Source organism: Myotis yumanensis, unplaced genomic scaffold, assembly GCF_028538775.1.
Source record: "Myotis yumanensis isolate MYYU_CA2020_CCGP unplaced genomic scaffold, mMyoYum1.0.hap1 SCAF_6, whole genome shotgun sequence".
Classification (NCBI taxonomy): Eukaryota; Metazoa; Chordata; class Mammalia; order Chiroptera; family Vespertilionidae; genus Myotis; species Myotis yumanensis.
In genome coordinates, this window is record NW_027223757.1 from 46,244,340 (window position 1) to 46,263,160 (window position 18,821).

The 18,821-nt window shown below is 41.6% G+C and overlaps 1 protein-coding gene across 6 annotated transcripts in view; it reads right to left on the reverse strand.

Moving 5' to 3' along the window:
- KLHL32 (kelch like family member 32) overlaps nt 1-18,821 on the reverse strand; it is a 179,751-nt gene that overhangs the window by 21,744 nt on the left and 139,186 nt on the right. For all 6 annotated transcript variants that reach the window (XM_070418052.1, XM_070418055.1, XM_070418050.1 and 3 more), the window contains one exon: nt 13,323-14,049. In XM_070418052.1, the coding sequence (XP_070274153.1) occupies nt 13,323-14,049 (727 nt within the window). The remainder of the gene's footprint in view (nt 1-13,322; nt 14,050-18,821) is intronic.

Below are 18,821 nucleotides of genomic sequence, written 5' to 3' on the forward strand. Positions count from 1 at the left end.
TTATAAATTCGTTCTGGGGCTCTGTAAGATGTAAATCATTTAAGACGCTTCTTGCAAGTTTTAGACTGAGGAATATCTTCCTCCAAGACCTGGAGCTATCCCACTGAAATGTAATCACCAAGCAGACCATGCCCCTAGCTCCCATTTTCTATGGAGGGGAGGAGCCTAACTTCGGTGGGTGCCAATCAGCAAACACAAATGTCCCAAACAGAGAAAAACATTTACCAACTCAGGGATAACTGAATGTGCTCAACAGTTCACACTGATCAACCTTCCTCCAAAGCCCTTCGGTACTTTTCCACTAGTTCACCCCTGGTCTTAAAAACCCTCTTGCCTCTTTTTTTCAGAGAAGTTGATTTCGGACTGCTTTCTGGTCTCTCTCCACTAGTGCCATAGTCTTGAATAAAGTCTTCCTTGTCTATTTTACTTTGTCCATTATCACATTTGCTTTGACAGTTCAGATACTTTAAATAGGTCACCTCTATCAACTCCATGGGCAGGGGTCAAGTCAACCAGAATGCAGAGGGTTAGTGCATAGCCCGCAACTGAGCTGAAATAATCAATTAATACTAATGGATACAGGAAGGGGAGGGAACCTGTCCAGGTCAGTCATTACTCTCTCATTCAACTCTGGTAAGGAGATTATATCTTTCATGTAATTGACCATAGCTATTATTAACTGGAGGGCTTTTTCTTTTTGTAATTCTCTCTGAAGCTTGCAACCACTTTTTAAGCTTAATGAAAGATTTGTCCAAGGAGGAAATGCAAATAACAGAGAGAAATGAGCTTCCTGCCCTCAAAAAAGTCTTTTTTGTGTTTCTCATTGAATGTCTCATTTTAAAAATGAAAAGAAAACACACTTGAGAAAGCTGAGGCTGAAGTGCCTACATGGAGTGAAAATGTATCTCAAAATAAATACAGCGGTATGTTTACTTTTTCCTCCCAACCTTCCTTTTCTTATCTGATTAAAAACTGAATGTCCAATAATTCTTTCTCCACAAGAATAATCAAACCTATTGAGACCTCACAAGTCTTCAGTATTAAAATGATTGCCAAGTTTTGATCTGGGCCATAACCGCCAGATTAATAGCCAGCTCACCTATAATCATTTCTCCAAATGAGAGGGAACAGAGGGTAAAGCTCCCACCCACTATTTCAAAACTCTGATGGTTTACCTACTTGTTTTAGAAATATGGGACAGAATTAATATCTACTGCAGTAAACTATCTGTTTATGACACTATTTGAAAATATTTACACGACTATATGTACCAAACTCTGCCCATTATAGATTAAATGCACCACCAGTGGATTAGAATGTAGCTATTACATCCTCTCTCCCAAGCAGGGCACACAGTTTATCTTTACCCTCTTCAGAATTATTATTTACTGTCTTCCACAGCTGCATCAGCTGCATTAAAATCTGCACTCAGTAATTAGATTCCTTACCCTCACATACAAATTTTCACTCACATGACAGACAATGTTTAGAAATGAGATACTGGGTTACTAGTTGGGAGTAGAGACAGAAGTCCTAGTTAGTTATTTGGTTGATTACTCCTAGAATGTTAAACCACAGGAGGTGCCTAAAAAACCTAGTGCTGTAACTTTTGCCAAGTCAGGATTGCCAGGGAAAACCTCAGAAATTGGTTTTATTGTGTTTCCCTTTGAAATAATTTACAAATGAGCACATAAATAAAAACTTCTTCTCAGTACAAAACTTAAGTTTTTTAAAAAGCCCCCAAGTTCTCTGTCCACCTGTCTCTGGCAGTGTTACTCATCAGCAGAGCTCGGTCATTACATTCCCTTCACATAACACTCCTCACTTTCAGATTCATCTGCTGAAATGAGATGCTAAGGATTTGCATACAGATTTGACTATACAAAAATAGATATGGAATTAATAACAGTCGCTATATGTTTTAATTTCTCCCAGACGGGAGTACCCTTGCCTGCAGCGGTGTTCCTGGCTTTGAAAGTCATCAAGCTGATTTGTCTGCTCTGGGTTATGATGCCACATGCTGCTCCACTGTCCCCTGCAATCAAAGGCTTGCAAAGATAGATTCCAGGCCATCGAGTATATTTTATAGATTGGCAGTTTTCATCTCCCTCCCCCACCCCAGGGGGGAATAATCTGCATCTTAACAGCTTTCTATAGATACATCTGTCATTAAATATGCCATTTCGTATCAGCATCCATTTTTAAAGCCAAGTTTTCCCTAACTTTGAAGTGCCACGGACAAAGTGAAGACTTTCCACCAAAATTGAAAATGAACGACCCTGTCTTATACTTTTTTGCACTGTGACTTAAAGATATACAGCAGGTTCCCCCAAAGTCAAATAAGTCTTTAAAAACTGCCAGAAGGAATGAAAAGTTACCACCATGCTACCAGCAGTGAGCAATGCTTTCTATCATCAAGGCAAGAGGAAAGCATTTTTCTTAAGCTTCCCTGTTCACCTCCCTACAAAGTGTTGTGACAAATGGATGAATGCCTACCAGAGAGAGGATGACAGGTGACTGCCAAACAAGCAATCTTTGTCTGCACTACTGAGAATTCACCGACTTCCAAAACCCACTCTGTTCAAGAGCAGCAACTGGTCAATGCTAGTGGAGTCTATAAAATTGTGTGTTTAGAAAAAACAACTTTCAATATTTGGTGATCAAGGTAGGTCAAGTCTGGGAGCTCTGCTAATTTTTTTTCAAGGACAGAAAATACCTCTGTTGACAGAGTCCCACACTAGTACAATACTAGTACCCACCCCGATGCAAAAAACCCAGTGTGCCCATGCCCTGGGGGGAGATGCTCCAAGCTGGAATTCTGCTGGCCAGTTCAAGATCATGGAAAACCAGCTCAGGTTCTCTGCCAAGTCTCTTGGAAGCCTGCAGTGCCCAGCTTCATGCTAGTCGAGGGAGACAGTTTCTGGACAGGCTGTGCTATCAACAGGCTCACTTATGACTCTATTCTTGGGGGACCATTTAACACAGCCAAACTCAGGTTCCTTATAATCGACACAGAGATGATGAGATCTCTCACTGGTTTCAGATGAACTATAGTGCACGGTATAGAGGCAATCTACAAAGGGAAGTTTACTACAATACTGTACTAGTTTGTTATGAAAGTTTCATAAAAGGTACAAATGAGTATGTATGGAATATAGAAAAAATAACTAAGTAAGTATGGAATACAAAATTAATAATGAACTAATTTTGTATTATGAAATAGATTTCTTATAACTCTTTTTTTTCTAATAACCAGAATTACTGGCTGGCTTACAAGGATATCAAAGGCTGTTCCCTTCAATAGTTTAAGCATCTCCTCTGTAAAATCACTCTAGTTCTCAAAAGACTAAACCTTCACACTTAAGGTCTAATTATCAAAAGAATGACCTGATATTAGGTGTGAGTTCATATTAATCATTTTTTATAGAGACAAACTCTTTATTAGTCCTTGATAAAAGGGACATCATGGGAATATTGGCAATAAATGCAAAAAATAAGCTTTTTATTATCAATTTTACAGATTAGACTGTCCATATTTTTGGAGTGTTTATAATGCTACATAAACAATTAAAGCCAAGAGTCATTCTACTAAATTAGCATCACGAGTAGAAGTATACTTAATCCATGCATTAAATTAAAACTAGTATCCATTTTATTTCTGTCACACTTGAGCGAACCACACAAATGGATGGCTAATTAATATACTCAAAATCTGCAAAGAAAGTCTCAAATTTACAAACTATAAAGGAAGGGTTGATGCAGCTGAAAATAAAATTGTATTTATGTTACCTAGAGTGAACAGATATAAACTTGTGACCCAAAATATGTAAACTATGCCAAATGTGCTATTTTAAATTAATGAAATGATAAACAAGGGTAAAATCTACCTCAATGCAGATGTCAGCTGCCCTTCAAAATCTTAATAAAATTCCCTCTCCCTTTCCTTATTTTACAGAAAGCTGAAATCCTGCCTCCAAAGATTTCTGCATGTTCCTAGCAGGGTTAACCTCTGAAGGTCACTTCTGCTTGTCTCTGTTGTCCTGGCTTAGCTGTGTTGTTGCTGGATCTTTTATCACCCTCCTGCCATTAACCAATTATTCAGCCATTCCCCATTTCTATGATAAAGCTTTAATCTTCTCTCCTCTTAGGAAGAAAGAAAATGACTTATTTCCCATATTCGTAGGTAGAGGAATTTAGCTCACTATTCTACCTTCTTTTTCTAGGTTCATAGACACAAATGGATCACCTAACCAAAGGCTTTTCACTTTTCTCTCCTTGAGAGGAATTCTGGAGTCAATGGGTTAGACTTTTTTTTTCTTCTTCTTCTAATTAACTAAACTAACAATTTTAAAGGCCTATATAATAAAAGGCTTATATGCAAATTGTCCCCTCTGGAGTTCAAACGGGAGACTGGGAATTTGATTGCTCGCTATGATGTGCGCTGACCACCAGGGGGCGACGCAGAATATGGCGGGTGACCAGCGGTGGTGGTGGGGCACTGAGGGAGCGAAGGAAGGAGACTGGGAACATGATCGGCCCTGATCGCAGGCTAGGCCTAGGGACCCTACCCATGCACGAATTTCATGCACTGGGCCTCTAGTATTAAATATAACATGTAATCATTGCAGAAAACAATGTTCTAATCTAAACCAGATGCAGTTTAGAGTTAGCTCCATATTATCACTAAATTTCTTTTTAACTTTGTGTTACATTTATGGTTTAGAAACTGAACTACAGAACCACAGAAAGGAAGACGTTATGTGGCTCTGTTCTGTGTCCTGGGAAAGACAGTCAGTTAAACCATAAAAGACAAACAAATGATTGTTGATTCTAAACAACTCTCCAGGTTTGACTGTTCTCCAGTGTATCATGTCATTTGGAAGTTCTTCTGACCATGTGGGCATGTTTGGAGATCTTTGTTGTAGTGATAAACAACTAGTTTGTGTGGTTTCATGGGGAAAACATGGTTTTCAGAAGCCAGAGGCACAAATTCCAATTTTATAAAATACTAGCTATGTGATCTGGGAAATCATGTAACCACTTTAAGCCTCATTCTCTGAGCAGTAATCTGAGGGTAAATAAAGTGCTATTTCTCCAGGGGAGCAAGCTAGGATGAAAGCTTTGTTAATTATTTTGGAGAAAGTAGGTTATCTGATTGTTTGGCTTCCATCTCAGCTGTAGTGGCTTTTTAAGATGTTTTTTATTTTTATATTTATTTATTTATTTTTAATATATTTTTACTTATTTCAGAGAGGAAGGAAGAGAGAGAGAGAGAGAGAGAGAGAGAGAGAGAGAGAGAGAGAAAACATCAATGGTGAGAGAGAATCATTGATCAGCTGCCTCCTGCATGTCCACTACTGGGGATTGAGCCCACAACCTGGGCATGTGCCCTTGACAGGAATCGAACCTGGGACCCTTCCGTCTGCAGGCCGATGATCTATCTACTGAACCAAACCAGCTAGGGCTTTTAATATTTATATTTAATAAAATTTATTGGGGTGACATATAGGTTTCAAGCGTACAATTCTATGATAGATACATGGTCTGTATATTGCAGTGGTTTTGTTTTAATCTCTTTCAGATGGGGAGTAGTAAAGGTTGGGGCAGCAGTGAAAAAAGAGGAGAAAAAGTAACTGCCAGGGCAGCTGCTTGCTACAATGAAGCAGCAAAGAAGATTTTAATCTTAGTGGACATTCCGGTTCGATAGGAACCTGTAAGTGGACAGGCCAAGTGATCAAGCTCCAAACCTCTACCAGGCAGGTGACTTCATCATGTGGGAGCCACTTCCAGGGGCAGCAAACGCTCTGCCTTCTGTGCTCACTCCCTCAGCACACCTGGTTCTCCCTCAAGCAAACCTTAAGCCCTTGACACTCACCTAACGGGAATCCCAGCATGCTGATCTTCTTCCAACAGTATCCTTGAGGTATTCCCAGACTAAACACCACCCATCATGATTGAATCCAAGGATCTGCCTTCTCCAGTTCTCTGCTGAGCACGGACCAAAAATAGGACAGATATTTGCAAACCGAGTTGCCATACTTTTGTGGTTCTCAACCTCAGTATGGGCTCTGACACAATCTCTTTGTAATAGGTCAATTTCCTCTGTTTTCTCTCGGAGGCTTCTTCCAAGGCCACTTCCTTCAGGAGCTCTACCAAGTCCTGACACTGCACAACCTCGACAGGCAACCCTGTCTCTCATTGACTCCATTAAGAAGGCACCTACTCAGGTTCCTGCCTCTCCCCCGTGGCAGTATCCACATCCAGCATTGCCTCCTGCCCTCCAGGCCTGGAGCTTGAGGGGTCTCTCCTCCTGTCCCAGACTGAATCCCTCCCAATCTCTTCTCGCCTGGAGGGACCCTGTGTCTATCAATATTGAATCTCCCGGACTTATCACTATTCCTGACACCTGGGAGGTGCTCTCAGCATTTAGTGACCAAGGATGCCCCTCTTCCCTTCACCTTCCATTTGACTCTCTCCTTTCTCTTATCTGTGCATTCGCTTAATGCACTCACATCCTTAAAAAAAAAAGTCCCTCCTTTGACCCTGGATTTCCTCCTCTGGCTACTCTCTCTTTTCTCAGCCAAACTTACTTCTTTTTCTTTCCTTCCTATCCTCTTTTTTCTTCCTAAAGCCAAAATGCTATTTATTAATTTACAATGAAAAAAAATGTGCTGTCACATGGACAGAAATATGTGTGTACCTAGAAACAGCACATGCTCTCCCTGTCGGCAGGAGCATAATGATCAGAAAGTTGTCTGGTGAGATCAGATACAGGGAGTGAAGTTTAGTCTAAAGTGGAAGCTAGAATGCGGTTTTCACTTCTTCGCTTTCCTTTAACACTGCATTCTAGCCTCCAATTTCTAGCATTGCATTCTAGGTTCAACCTTCTCCACACCCCTGACATGGCTTTCACTGAAATTACCAAGTAGGTCCTGACTGAGAAATGCAGAGGAGATATTTTGGACCTGTAGTAGTGGATGCCGCTCACCCACCCTTCTATAACATCCTTAGTTCCCCTCCTCTGCATCCTCCTCAATAGTGTTTGCCAACCTTCTGCCCTTGTCCCCTGTCCAGAGCATCTCTTGCCCATCTGTCTCCTCACGCTCTCCACCACCTCTTTGTATCTCACTAGATTTGCTGTGAGAACCTCCTCGCTTACATTTGCTCTGAGAAACAGAAGGCAAGATCCCCTCCCTGAGTCTGAGGGGAGGGGGTTTTGAGGGAAGTGAGGATGCTAGTGCAGAGTGGAGAGAGGTCTTGGGGAGCTCCTGCTAACTGGCTCCTCCTACGGGGCTTGCTGCCCAGTCACAGACACAGACAAAGTGGACCACTGAATTTGTCTAACACTGTGCTTGCCAGGGGGCAAGAGAATTATTGAAATGATTGGACCGTGAAGCCCTAGCATGAGGACAGGAAGGTTCATGAGTAAGTAGGAAGTAGCCAATGGACCAGAGGCCTAGTTAGACTAAAGGTGCTACAAAATTGTTTGAAATCTCTCATGCCCTTTGCACTAATTCCTCCCTGCTTTGCACTATTTCTGTACCTAGGAAAGACTTCTACCCTCATACAGAGCATATGCTGTACTATAATTATCTTTTAAAAGTCTGTTCCTTCTGCTATACCAAGAGCCCCAGCATAAGACCTATGTCTTCCTCCCCTTTGTCCCTCCAGCGCTAGCCCGAATAAGACTTAACAAGCCTAGGAACCTTGCTCAGCATCACCTGGTTGGTAAGAAGTGGAGCGAGTTTCATGTGTGTGGCCCTAGTCTGTGACCTCAGTGTACCCCCACCCAGCCTCTGCCATGCCATCTGTTAGTTCCCAATATTTTGTATATAATTTTTTTGGTGCAAGCACAGTATTTGCACAGATAGACTAAAGCTAAAGCTCTGGCATTAAAATAATGTTAATGAAAATTTACATAGTTCTAATTTTAATGAATACTAGAAAAGCCAAAGCCCCTTTAGTAGGTTTGAATAAATTAAAGTTATTTAAAATGGGGCAATGCAAGCTTCATCTAAATTTAATCAAAATAAAACTAAACATATCTTCTAGAGAGTTAAAGAAGCTTCAACAACTATTCTCTCATTAATGAAATATCTGCAAAAATCTTTGACTGTCAGCTCCTAGAGGGCCGGAAGTATGTTTGCTGAATTAATCTTATTTATCTATGAGCCAGCATTAGACTTAATAAGAATGCAGCATTCACCAAAGGATCAAGAAAGCACTAAACACTGCATTTGGGCAAATGCAGTAGCATTTGTCTTATTTTTATAGTTTTAAAAATAAACTGATTTTGTCATTAGCTTCCCATTATCCTGATGCTTTTTGACAAAAATGAAAAGGTAAGTTGTCCTGCAAGATGAATTCAGGATTAACTTTCACTCACACACACACACAAAAGGATCTTTTTAGTACTTCACAGACAATACCTTACAATGGAGAGCAGACCTTTCAAAGCACAACTGGAGGATGTTTAATTCTTATTTTATTTCGGTATTGTGAATTTCAAGTGGAAATGATGTGCAGCATTTGTGAATTGGGTCACAATGGCAAATACTACAGGAGCCTGTAAAATACGACTGTCTCTAATATCCTAAATCAAATGCTAATGGGCATATCCATACAGCCTGATTTTCTGAATTCATCTCTCCTTGTCTCACTTTAAAAACCATGAAAAGATGTTCAAGGTGTCCTGACCCCAAAACGAACAGAGAAAGGGAAGGGGGTTTGAGGAGAAATAGGGCACACTGAAAATTATAAGTCTCCAAAGAACATTCATGTGTTCTCTGGCACAAAAATAAGGCCTAAGTCCACATTCTATAATCTGTACTACCTCTACCTCCGGCAAAGCTTGCAAAATACCAGAAGAATGTCAATGACCCAATCCCCCATCAATTAAATTGGAAATAATTGATTATTTAGTAAAGGATAAGGAATAGCCTCAAACAGTTTCATCTGCTCCAATAGATCAGGGTAACTCTTCGAAATCAGTGATAGTCAGGGTGAAATATATCCGTCTTTTTTAAAAGGGGCCCATTAGCAAATCTTGTTGCCCGCCCTCCCTATCCATGGTTAGATTCACAATTGATTTATTATAAGCTGGGCTTGAAAAAAGAGGCAGACGACTTAAGGTATTAGAAATGTCACTGGTGATTTCCTCCTCTTTCCAATTAAAAGTACTGCACTATACACAGGGAAGTGTGTTTTTCATCTCAAGTACACAGTAGGGAGAAACAAACCTGAGAAAATTGTGATTGTTTTCATTAAGTATGATTAACACAGGCAGCGTACATTAGTGAAAAAAAAAAAGAACAAAGAAAATGTATTTCTTTTTACAGTAGGAAAAAAACAGAGTGATATAGCAATAAGGTCTGTAATAAGTTGATGCATTTAATAAAACGGAATTATATGGACCCATATTGAAGTAGAAGTCAGCTTGATACCAGGTGATAGCTATAGCCAGTCTAAGGTAAGCTTCAGTGCCTTTTTAAGGCTTCACTAAAGAAAGTACTAAGTAGTTATATCCTTAAGACTATGTAAGGGAAACTCCAGCATTTTTTAAAAAGCTAGTTTTGTAGTAAAAAAAAGAGAAATATTTATAAAACTATTTGTGAGAAATTCATGCAAAATTCAGAAGATGTTGTTAATGTAGGAATGCAGTACATTAACAACATATGAAAACTAAATGAGTCAATGGAAGAAATATAAATTGGAAGAAAATATAAATTACATTAAGTTCATGAATTCATCATTGTTTTGTTATCCAAGTCAGGTAGAGATCTGTTCTTTCTATATCAAAGACTTATTTATAGCCAATTTTGAAGTTTCTTCAGCAAAGGGTTACAGCCCTGGTAGTTATTTTTTTAACTATTGAAATTTATACTTAAAGAGAAAGGAACAAATCACCACATGAGGCTTTTATTGAAATACCAGAGGCCCAGTGCACGAAATTCGTGCACTGGGGGGTGGGGGATCCCTCAGCCCAGCCTGCCCCCTTGCACAGTCTGGGAGCCCTCAGGGGATGTCCTACTGATGGCTTAGGGGGAGGCTCAGAGCAGGCACCATGTGTGTGTGTGTGTGTGTGTGTGTGTGTGTGTGTGTGTCTCCCCGCTGGGCTCCAGGCTGCACCTGCGTGTTGTTCTCTCAGGCTCGGGCCACATCCGGCCCCTCCTCCTGAGCTGGTCGTGACCATTATGGAGTCTTGACCTCATTTGCATATTACTGCTATCTACACTAATAAAAGAGAAACATGGTAATTAGAGTATGACCGCTACCCTTTTCATTGGCTAATCAGTGAGTATATGCAAATTAACTGCCAGCCAAGATGGCAGCCGGCAGCCAGGCAGCTGGAAGCGAACATGAGTCTTGCTTGCTGCAGTGAAGGAGGACTCCAACGTTCCCCGCCTGCTGCTGCCAGCCTCTGAGCTGGCAGTTTGAAACTTTGTAACAAATATAGATGCTAAACAAAACCCCAGGATCTCAGAGCTGGAGTTATACATTGTTTCGATTATAGAATGCAAACAAACCAGCGGAAGCCTCAGAGCTAGAGCCAGAATTAAAGCTGGCCCAGAATAAAATTTAAAAAAAAGAAAAAAAAGGAGCGGTTGGGAACTTCAGTCAACAACCGCCAGCCTGAAAGCAGCCCTCAGCCCCTCACCCAGACTGGCCAGGCACCCCAGTGGGGACCCCCACCCTGAAGGGTGTGTGACCAGCTGCAAACAGCCATCATCCCCTCATCCAGGCTGGCACGGCACCCCAGTGGGGACCCCCACCCTGATCCAGGACACCCTTCAGGGAAAACCAGCCGGCCCCCAGGCCTCTATCCTATATAGTAAAAGGGTAATATGCCTCCCAGCACCGGGATCAGCGGAGCCGAGAGGCCTCCTGGCACCAGATCAGCGTGACAGGGGGCAGCGCCCAAACCCCCTGATCACCCTGCGACTCTGTGTGTGACAGGGTGCGGCGTCCCAACCCCCTGATCGGCCCTGCTCTGTATGTGACAGGGTGCAGCGCCCCAAACCTCCCCCCCCCCCACCCACAGGCCCTGCTCTGTGTGTGACAGGGTAGAGCCATAACCTCCCCATTGGCCCTGCCCTGAGTGTGACAGTGGCGGCGCCCCAACCCCCTGATCGGCCCTGCTCTGCGGGTGATAGAGGGCGGTGCCCTAACTCCCCTATTGGCCCTACTCTGTGAGTGACAGGGGAGAGCTCCCCAACCCCCTGATGGGCCCTGCTCTGTGCATGACAGGGGGCAGCGCCCAACCCCCTGATTGGCCCTGCTCTGTGAATGACAGGGGGTGGCGCCGCAACCTCCCCATCGACCCTGCCTTGAGTGTGACAGGGGGCGGTGCCCCAACCCCCCAATCGGCCCTACCCTGAGCGTGACTGAGGGTGGCATCGCAACCTCCTGATCCGCCCTGCTCTGTGCATGACAGGGGGCGGCGCCCCAACTCCCCAATCAGCCCTGCTCTGAGCCCGACCAGGGGCTGCACCTAGGGATTGGGCCTGCCCTCTGCCACCCGGGAGCAGGCCTAAGCCAGCAGGTCGTTATAATATATATATATATTTACATGTACACTTATATCTAATGTTTGTTTGGTATATAGGATCAGTAATTGTTCTCCTCTTCTTTAGTCATAATCTCAGCTTCATTCATTCATTACCAAGCACTTAAGCCCTGACATGAACTGGGTTCTTCAATGAAAATTGGTAAATTGCAAATAACTGAGGCACTACTCACGAAAAGCAAGACTGTGGCTTTCTCCTTGGTTACTGAGGACAGCAGAAAGAAAAAATGGGCAGAGTTCAAACAAATTTAGTTTAAATGCAAGGGAAAATGTTGTCAGAGCAGAAGTTAAACCACTAGGGAAGACTGTTGAAGGAAGCTGAGAAGCATTCACAGGTGTACTTAAAAATGAGTGTTTCTTCTCCCTGCAAACATCTCAGAATTACTCTTAGTACAGCAGGTCCTCAAATAACATCATTTCGTTCAATGTCACTTTGTTAGAATGTAGTTGAGATGCCATAGGAACTTAACTCTTGTTTATATCAACCACCCATGGTAAAATAGGTTTCCTTATATGTCATTTTGCTTAAAGTCACAGACCCGATTGATGTCATTAATTGAAGACTACAATATTTGATTTTCCTCTTTGACCTTGACATAGAAATTCAACAAGTTCTATTTGGGTTGTTTAACATCATGTCAGGGCTTAAGTGCTTGAGTATCCTCCAACTAAGAGAAGATACAACTTTCTTTCCTAATAGACAAACCTTTCAAAGGAGAACATTTTAGGTCTTTTCAATAATACAGTGGTTCTCAACCTTCTGGCCCTTTAAATACAGTTCCTCATGTTGTGACCCAACCATAAAATTATTTTCGTTGCTACTTCATAACTATAATGTTGCTACTGTTATGAATTGTAATGTAAATATCTGATATGCAGGATGGTCTTAGGCGACCCCTGTGAAAGGGTCGTTTGACCGCTAAAGGGGTCACGACCCACAGGTTGAGAACTGCTGCAATAATAGAACTGGAAACACAGGTTGATACCGGGATGTTAATACATATGCCCCGACGACTCCTTCTGCACAAGTGAAAAGGCAGCCCTGGGGAATTTGAAGAAGTATGTGGATGTGGATGAAACAAGAGTGGAAGCGAGTGAATAACTGCTGGAGCTAGGCTCATGGGTACATGAAGTTCATGATACTAGCCTCTCTACTTTTTCCATCATCAAAAGGCTTTTTAAAAAATGATGAAAAAAGGAAACTAAAATAATGCCTGCCAAATGATCAGAAAGAATGGAAGACTAATTAGGAATGAAGGATTAGGATGCCATGAGTCACTACACAGGTAATATGAAACATTGTTTTAGCCAATAGTTTCAATCCCTTCCCTCAATGCACAGCAATCCTCTTACCTGGATACCCATTGCTATACCCATCAAAATGGGTTTCCTGGGCTTTTATTTTGCCTGCCCTGGCTTTGATGAAAGACTCATAGTGAGGCAGCCCAGGGTAAAGGTAAAAGCAAAGGTGTGCAATACAATCCATGAATATCAAAAGCTGACAATCTAAACAACAGAAGGTTTGGTCAAAAAAGAGGTGTGATGGGCTATTAATTTCCATCTTGAATTTTTACTTCACTAATCACTCAGAAAGTCATAATTCTATATAGAATAGGTAATCAATGAATGTTAATTAGCCAAAATGGCAGTTTTGGCTCATTCATCCAATTAGACATGGCCATACTACCAAACCTTTTAAATTTATCCCACAAGGAAAGTGTTTTCTGACAAATCCAACATATGGGGCATTTTCTACCTGATATCCAGAGAAGACCATCTGCCACGTAGCCAGCATGACAGGAAAGGGATCTGTCAAAGGACTGCACAAAAGTCCACTTGTTCTTCTTGGGGCAATATCTCTCAACTGTAGGCAGAACCTGGCGCAGCTCATTTCTGCCCCCAACTGCATAGAGGTATTCATCCATGGCACCCAGCACAAAATGCTCCCGACAGTTTTTCATGGGTGCTATCTCTGCCCAGGAATTACTGCGGGGGTCATAGCGACAGGCAGTCCTCACAGCACACGTCCGGCCAGTGGCGTGCTCCACTTCCCCTCCTGCCACAAACAGAAAGTCCCCCATGACGGCCACACAGTGGTGGCTCCTTCCCACGGGCATGGGGGCCAGCTCACTCCAGTTGGCAATGGCAGCTATGAGAGCGTTCTCCTGATCCACAGGATTGAAGTACCGAAGTTCCTTGACTTTACAGACCTCGCGCTTTTTCCCACCAATGATATACAGAGTGTCTGACTGGAACCTTGGTTTGGTCCTGCAGGTCTGCCACACGGGCTGTGCATAGATGCTCTGGTGGTATTCCAAGGCCTCATTGACAAGAGCCGTTGCAGTCTCACTTGCCTGGACGAGGGGGTGGGACAGGGCAACTGTATGGAGAGTATCCACATCCATCAGGCCAAAGCGGATATACTGCAGGAGCTCATCCATGTACTGGTAATGGCAGTTGTGTTCCAACCACCTCACGGCTAGCTGAAACAGAGGGAGGGGAGGGGAGAGGGCAATACAAAGGTAAGAAAGAGAGCCTAAACAAGGGCATATAGAAGGCCACTGTGTATTCTTTCAGACACTTAACATTTTTTTCTTACAAATCATATTTTGATACCTGTTAAGAATTCTCTCCCCCGCATCAGCAACCCCCCTTACCCTCCACAAAACAACATAAAAGAACTCAAGACATTGTTGTAGGTGTTAGAAACGATGTTAAGCAACAGTAATGGGGACTTTAAGCTATCACTTGGAGTGAACAATAATCACTTTTTATTTTATTTTAAAAAATATTTTTATTTATTTCAGAGAGGAAGGGAGAAAGGAGAGGGAGAGATAGAAACATCAATGATGAGAGAGAATCATTGATTGGCTGCCTCCCACTGGGGATCGAGCCTGCAGCCCGTGCATGTGCCCTGGCTGGGAATCAAACATGATCTCCTGGTTCATAGGTCGACAGTCAACCACTGAGCCATACCAGCCGGGCAATAATCACTTTTCAAAGAATAAAAATACTGTGGTGAGGCAGACTGTTCCCTTACATTTCATGCAAAAGAGGCCTGATACACCCCACCCCCAGGAAATGTCAATGGTGAGTGGTGTCATCACAGTTCAAGCAATGTATGTCAGTCCATGAGTCAAGGTGCTGTATCAATGTAAGTAATGTAAGAAAATATGTGATCATCTGAGACCACAGGGTATACTTGAGAGAAAATCAATATGACACTAGTAGAATGATTTAGAAAGGAAAAGGACTTTTTCCCCTGCCCCTTTGGTTAGTATATCAGTCAGGAAGCAAGAGAAGAAAAAGGAAGATTGAAATCTATCAATTTAAATTTTTTTCTCAATTAGTTTTCATCTTCAAGACAGTTGTTATTTGCCCATGTAAGATATTGGCAATTTGTTAGAGCCTTTCCCCCAGAAACAGGATATAGAAGAGATTATCTTTGTATTATGAACAACATAGCACAATGTAATCCTAACCTTTTTATTTAGGCCCAGATCACTTTCAGGAAAAAAAGTTGTAAGAACTTATGGCTACAGATAAAGAGAATGTCTTAAACTAAAGTAGGTGCATTAAGCCATAAATAACAAAACTGAACAATAGTTTAGAAAATACCATCAACAAAACACTAATTCATGTTATGGAGCACCGGAAGAAATTTAATTAATGTGAGTTAATTTTTAAGTTTGGCAAACTTGTCCACACATTAACATAAAGAAGTATATCTAATATCTCCAGTCACCATATTTGATATGAACAATTCTGTGCAGCACCAATATTAAACTCAATCTCCCAGGCAATACAAATGTGGATCTGAAGGAACAGCATGAAAAAGTAAAGTAATGGCCCAGCTGGTGTGGCTTATCATCATATGCACATCAACCTATGAACCAGGAGGTCAAGGTTCAATTCCCAGTTAGGGCACATACCTGGGTTGTGGACTAGATCCCGAGTTGGGAACGTGCAGGAGGAAGACCATCAAATATTCTCTCATCATTGATGTTTCTCTCTCTCTCCCCCTGTCCTTTCCTCTCTGAAATCAATTTTTTTAAAGAAGTAAAGTAATGAATTAGAATACTGAATAATTTTTTTTACTTGCTTTCTGTCCTCGTAACAAGGATCACTAAACTCTCCAAAACACTAGATCAGTGGTTTTCAACCCGTGGGTCTCGACCCCTTTGGCGATCGAACGGCCCTTTCTCACAGGAGTCGCCTAAGACCATCCTGCATATCAGATATTTACATTACGATTCATAACAGTAGCAACATTACAGTTATGAAGTAGCAACGAAAATAATTTTATGGTTGGGGGTCACAACATGAGGAACTGTATTTAAAGGCCCGAAGGTTGAGAACCACTGCACTAGATGATTTCAGACTTCCTGAGTTTCTGTGTCCATTTGACAAATGGCTCCAAAAGGCAACACATATTTTGGGCTTATCTTTTTAGCTTTCTGAATGGAGATAATGTAGGAAGTGAATTCGCTTTCAATAGGCACTGAAATGCATCTTTTAATGAGTTCCGAAATTTGGAGAAGTGGCAAGGGAATGTCACTGGGTGCAGGTAACCTGCCAAGGCCAAGGAGGCAGACATCATGGAGGGCAGATGAGTGACACTCTGTAGCTGTGTGTCTAGATACTGGCATTTTTAATTTAAATAAGATAGAAACATCATTAAAAAAGATCTGTGTATGGTAACAGCAGCAATAATCAAAGAGATTGCAGAAGGAAAAGGTCACTCATCAAAAGGTCTCTGCCAGACATGGAGACTTCCCACAGGCAGCATCCGGGGTTTTCTCCACCATCATTTTAGAAGTTTCTAGGGATGGGGTTCCAATTATTTCCCTGAGAAGATAACTCAACAACTTAGTAAATGATTTCCTACTTTTTGCCCACAGAGCTTTCAAAAGTTGTCAGTGATAAAGTCATCCCACTCAAAGTAATTTCTCATGCACCAGGTAAAATTTTCTAAAACTTAATATTTAATATTGCTCCTAATTTAACAGACTAATTCCAGCTGATATTGCTTTGCTTTGTAACAAATTTCTTACATCCCAATGTTTCTGTATCTTTCATGTGGATGCTACAGGAAACAGCACTGGAAAAACATTAGACAAATACCCATGTCTCCATAGTCCCTTTTTACAGCACAGTGCTGCCCATATAATTATTTTTCTCTTTCCTCATAAATCAGTTCTCCCTATACTATAATCGATCTTCCAGCCCATCTCTCAACACTCTCCGGTTTACCTTTATCTTTCTACCAAACAGTATCACTTACTGTGTGAGAAGAAGTATACCAGCCACAACTAGGCTCTCTGCCTTTAAGAAAATCTCTCATGAATCCAATTGGCAGTGGAAAGTGGCCACCTTCATCTATTACTGATTAAATTCTGGTTTTCTGTCTACTGCTATGTCACATGTACACAGGTATCAAGATGCTTTCCACGCTCAAATTTCCCAATTACTGTGTATTAATAGAAGACTTTGTGCACATACATTTAGTTTGCATTTTCTGGGATTATCTTGATCTTATTTCTAGCCAATATTTCTAACTTCTCACAGATTTTGTAATTTTCACACTCTATCATTTTTACATAGTTTCAGACTACACAAGTCATTCATACTTGGGTTTACCTTTTCTCCAGATCTAAGGTAAATATGAATTACAATGAACTATTTTGCCCCCAGCTTCAAAACAATCTCACCTGGACATAGTATTATTTATAAACTAGAGGCCTGGTGCACAGATTCATGCACTGGTGGGGTCCCTGGACCTGGCCTGTGGGGATCGGGCCGAAACTGGCAGTCTGACATTCCCCGAGGGGTCCCAGAGTGCAAGAGGGCACTCTGCAAAGTTGCTGTCACTCGGCATCTCCTGTGTTGAGCGTGTGTCCCCTGGTGGTCAGTGAAGATCATAGCTACCACTGGTCAGCCAGTTGGCCGGTTGCTTAGGCATATATATATATATATATACACATATATATATATATTTAAATCCAGTGCTTCTCAAACTTAAAATGTGCAAGAATTACCTGGGGTTTCTGGTCAAAATGTAGGTTCTAATTCAATATGTGAAGGTGGAGGGGATCGGGAGTCTGCATTTCTAACTGTCTCCAGCTGATGTGTGTGCTCTGGGACACGGACCACCCTTTGAACAGGAAAGTTTTAGATAGTTTTCCTCCCATTCATGAATTAGCAAATTGCTGCTTTATTAGACTAAATTAAATATATTATTTCCAATTTAAGAAGGTTTAAATCAATAAAGTCTAAGTAGGATGCTTTAGTAGAGATACAGGATACTTATAGCTTATTATTATGGGTAACACAGCATATTTCCTATATAGTAAGATGTGGGTAAGATCTTACTATGGGTAAGACAGCATATTTTGAGACCTTGGTTCTATAAGGTCTATAACTCAACAGCTGATTCTGATAGCACAAGGCAAGTATTATGATCACTCCATGCAGTTTTGCTTTTACAACAATCGATAAATAAATGTAATAGTGTTATTGTACTGTTTTTACTTTCTTGAAAGTGTAAAAGAGAAAAAACACTGAAACCATGGATAACTCTTATTTATCCAAATAATGGAAGCACTGTCAAAAAATTTAAAACAATGGGCTACGTCAAAATCACTTCTCCACTGTGAACCCCACCTAGCACTCCCTATTGCTTGCCATGCTGCATTACTAGTACAGGCAAGGTGGCGGAGGGAATGCTGGAGCCCATTTAAGGGGTTTAGAGACTACCGTAAGCAGAAGGCTGATTCATTATTGGGGCATCATAGAACCCAAAGACACAGTTCGCTTTGTAGTGTATTTTGATGGTTATGTTCTCAGGGAAGGTTGAAATCCTATTCACCTTACTTATTCTGGTATGATGACATCCCCATCACCCTACACTCTGGCATATTTTGACTGGGAGGGAAATGGAGCATTCAGTGGAAGTCTTATCTCACACTTTTTGGTGACAAGCCAGCAAGAGTGGGAAAGAAAGAATGGATTCAGTCTGGGAGGACACAATAAAGAGTACTTAGGAAAGATGACCATTAGGCAAGATGTTTCCTTAACCATCTGAAACACAGGGTACTGTCATCTCCAAGGACCACAGGGCATCACCCAAGCACCCTGCCTGACCCAATTTAGTTGATCTTATCCTAGTGGAGAACTGTTGCTTCCTAAAGAAGCATCTGCTACAGCTTATTTGTACATCAACTCATCTCATCCTCAGATCTTCAATGAGAACAGT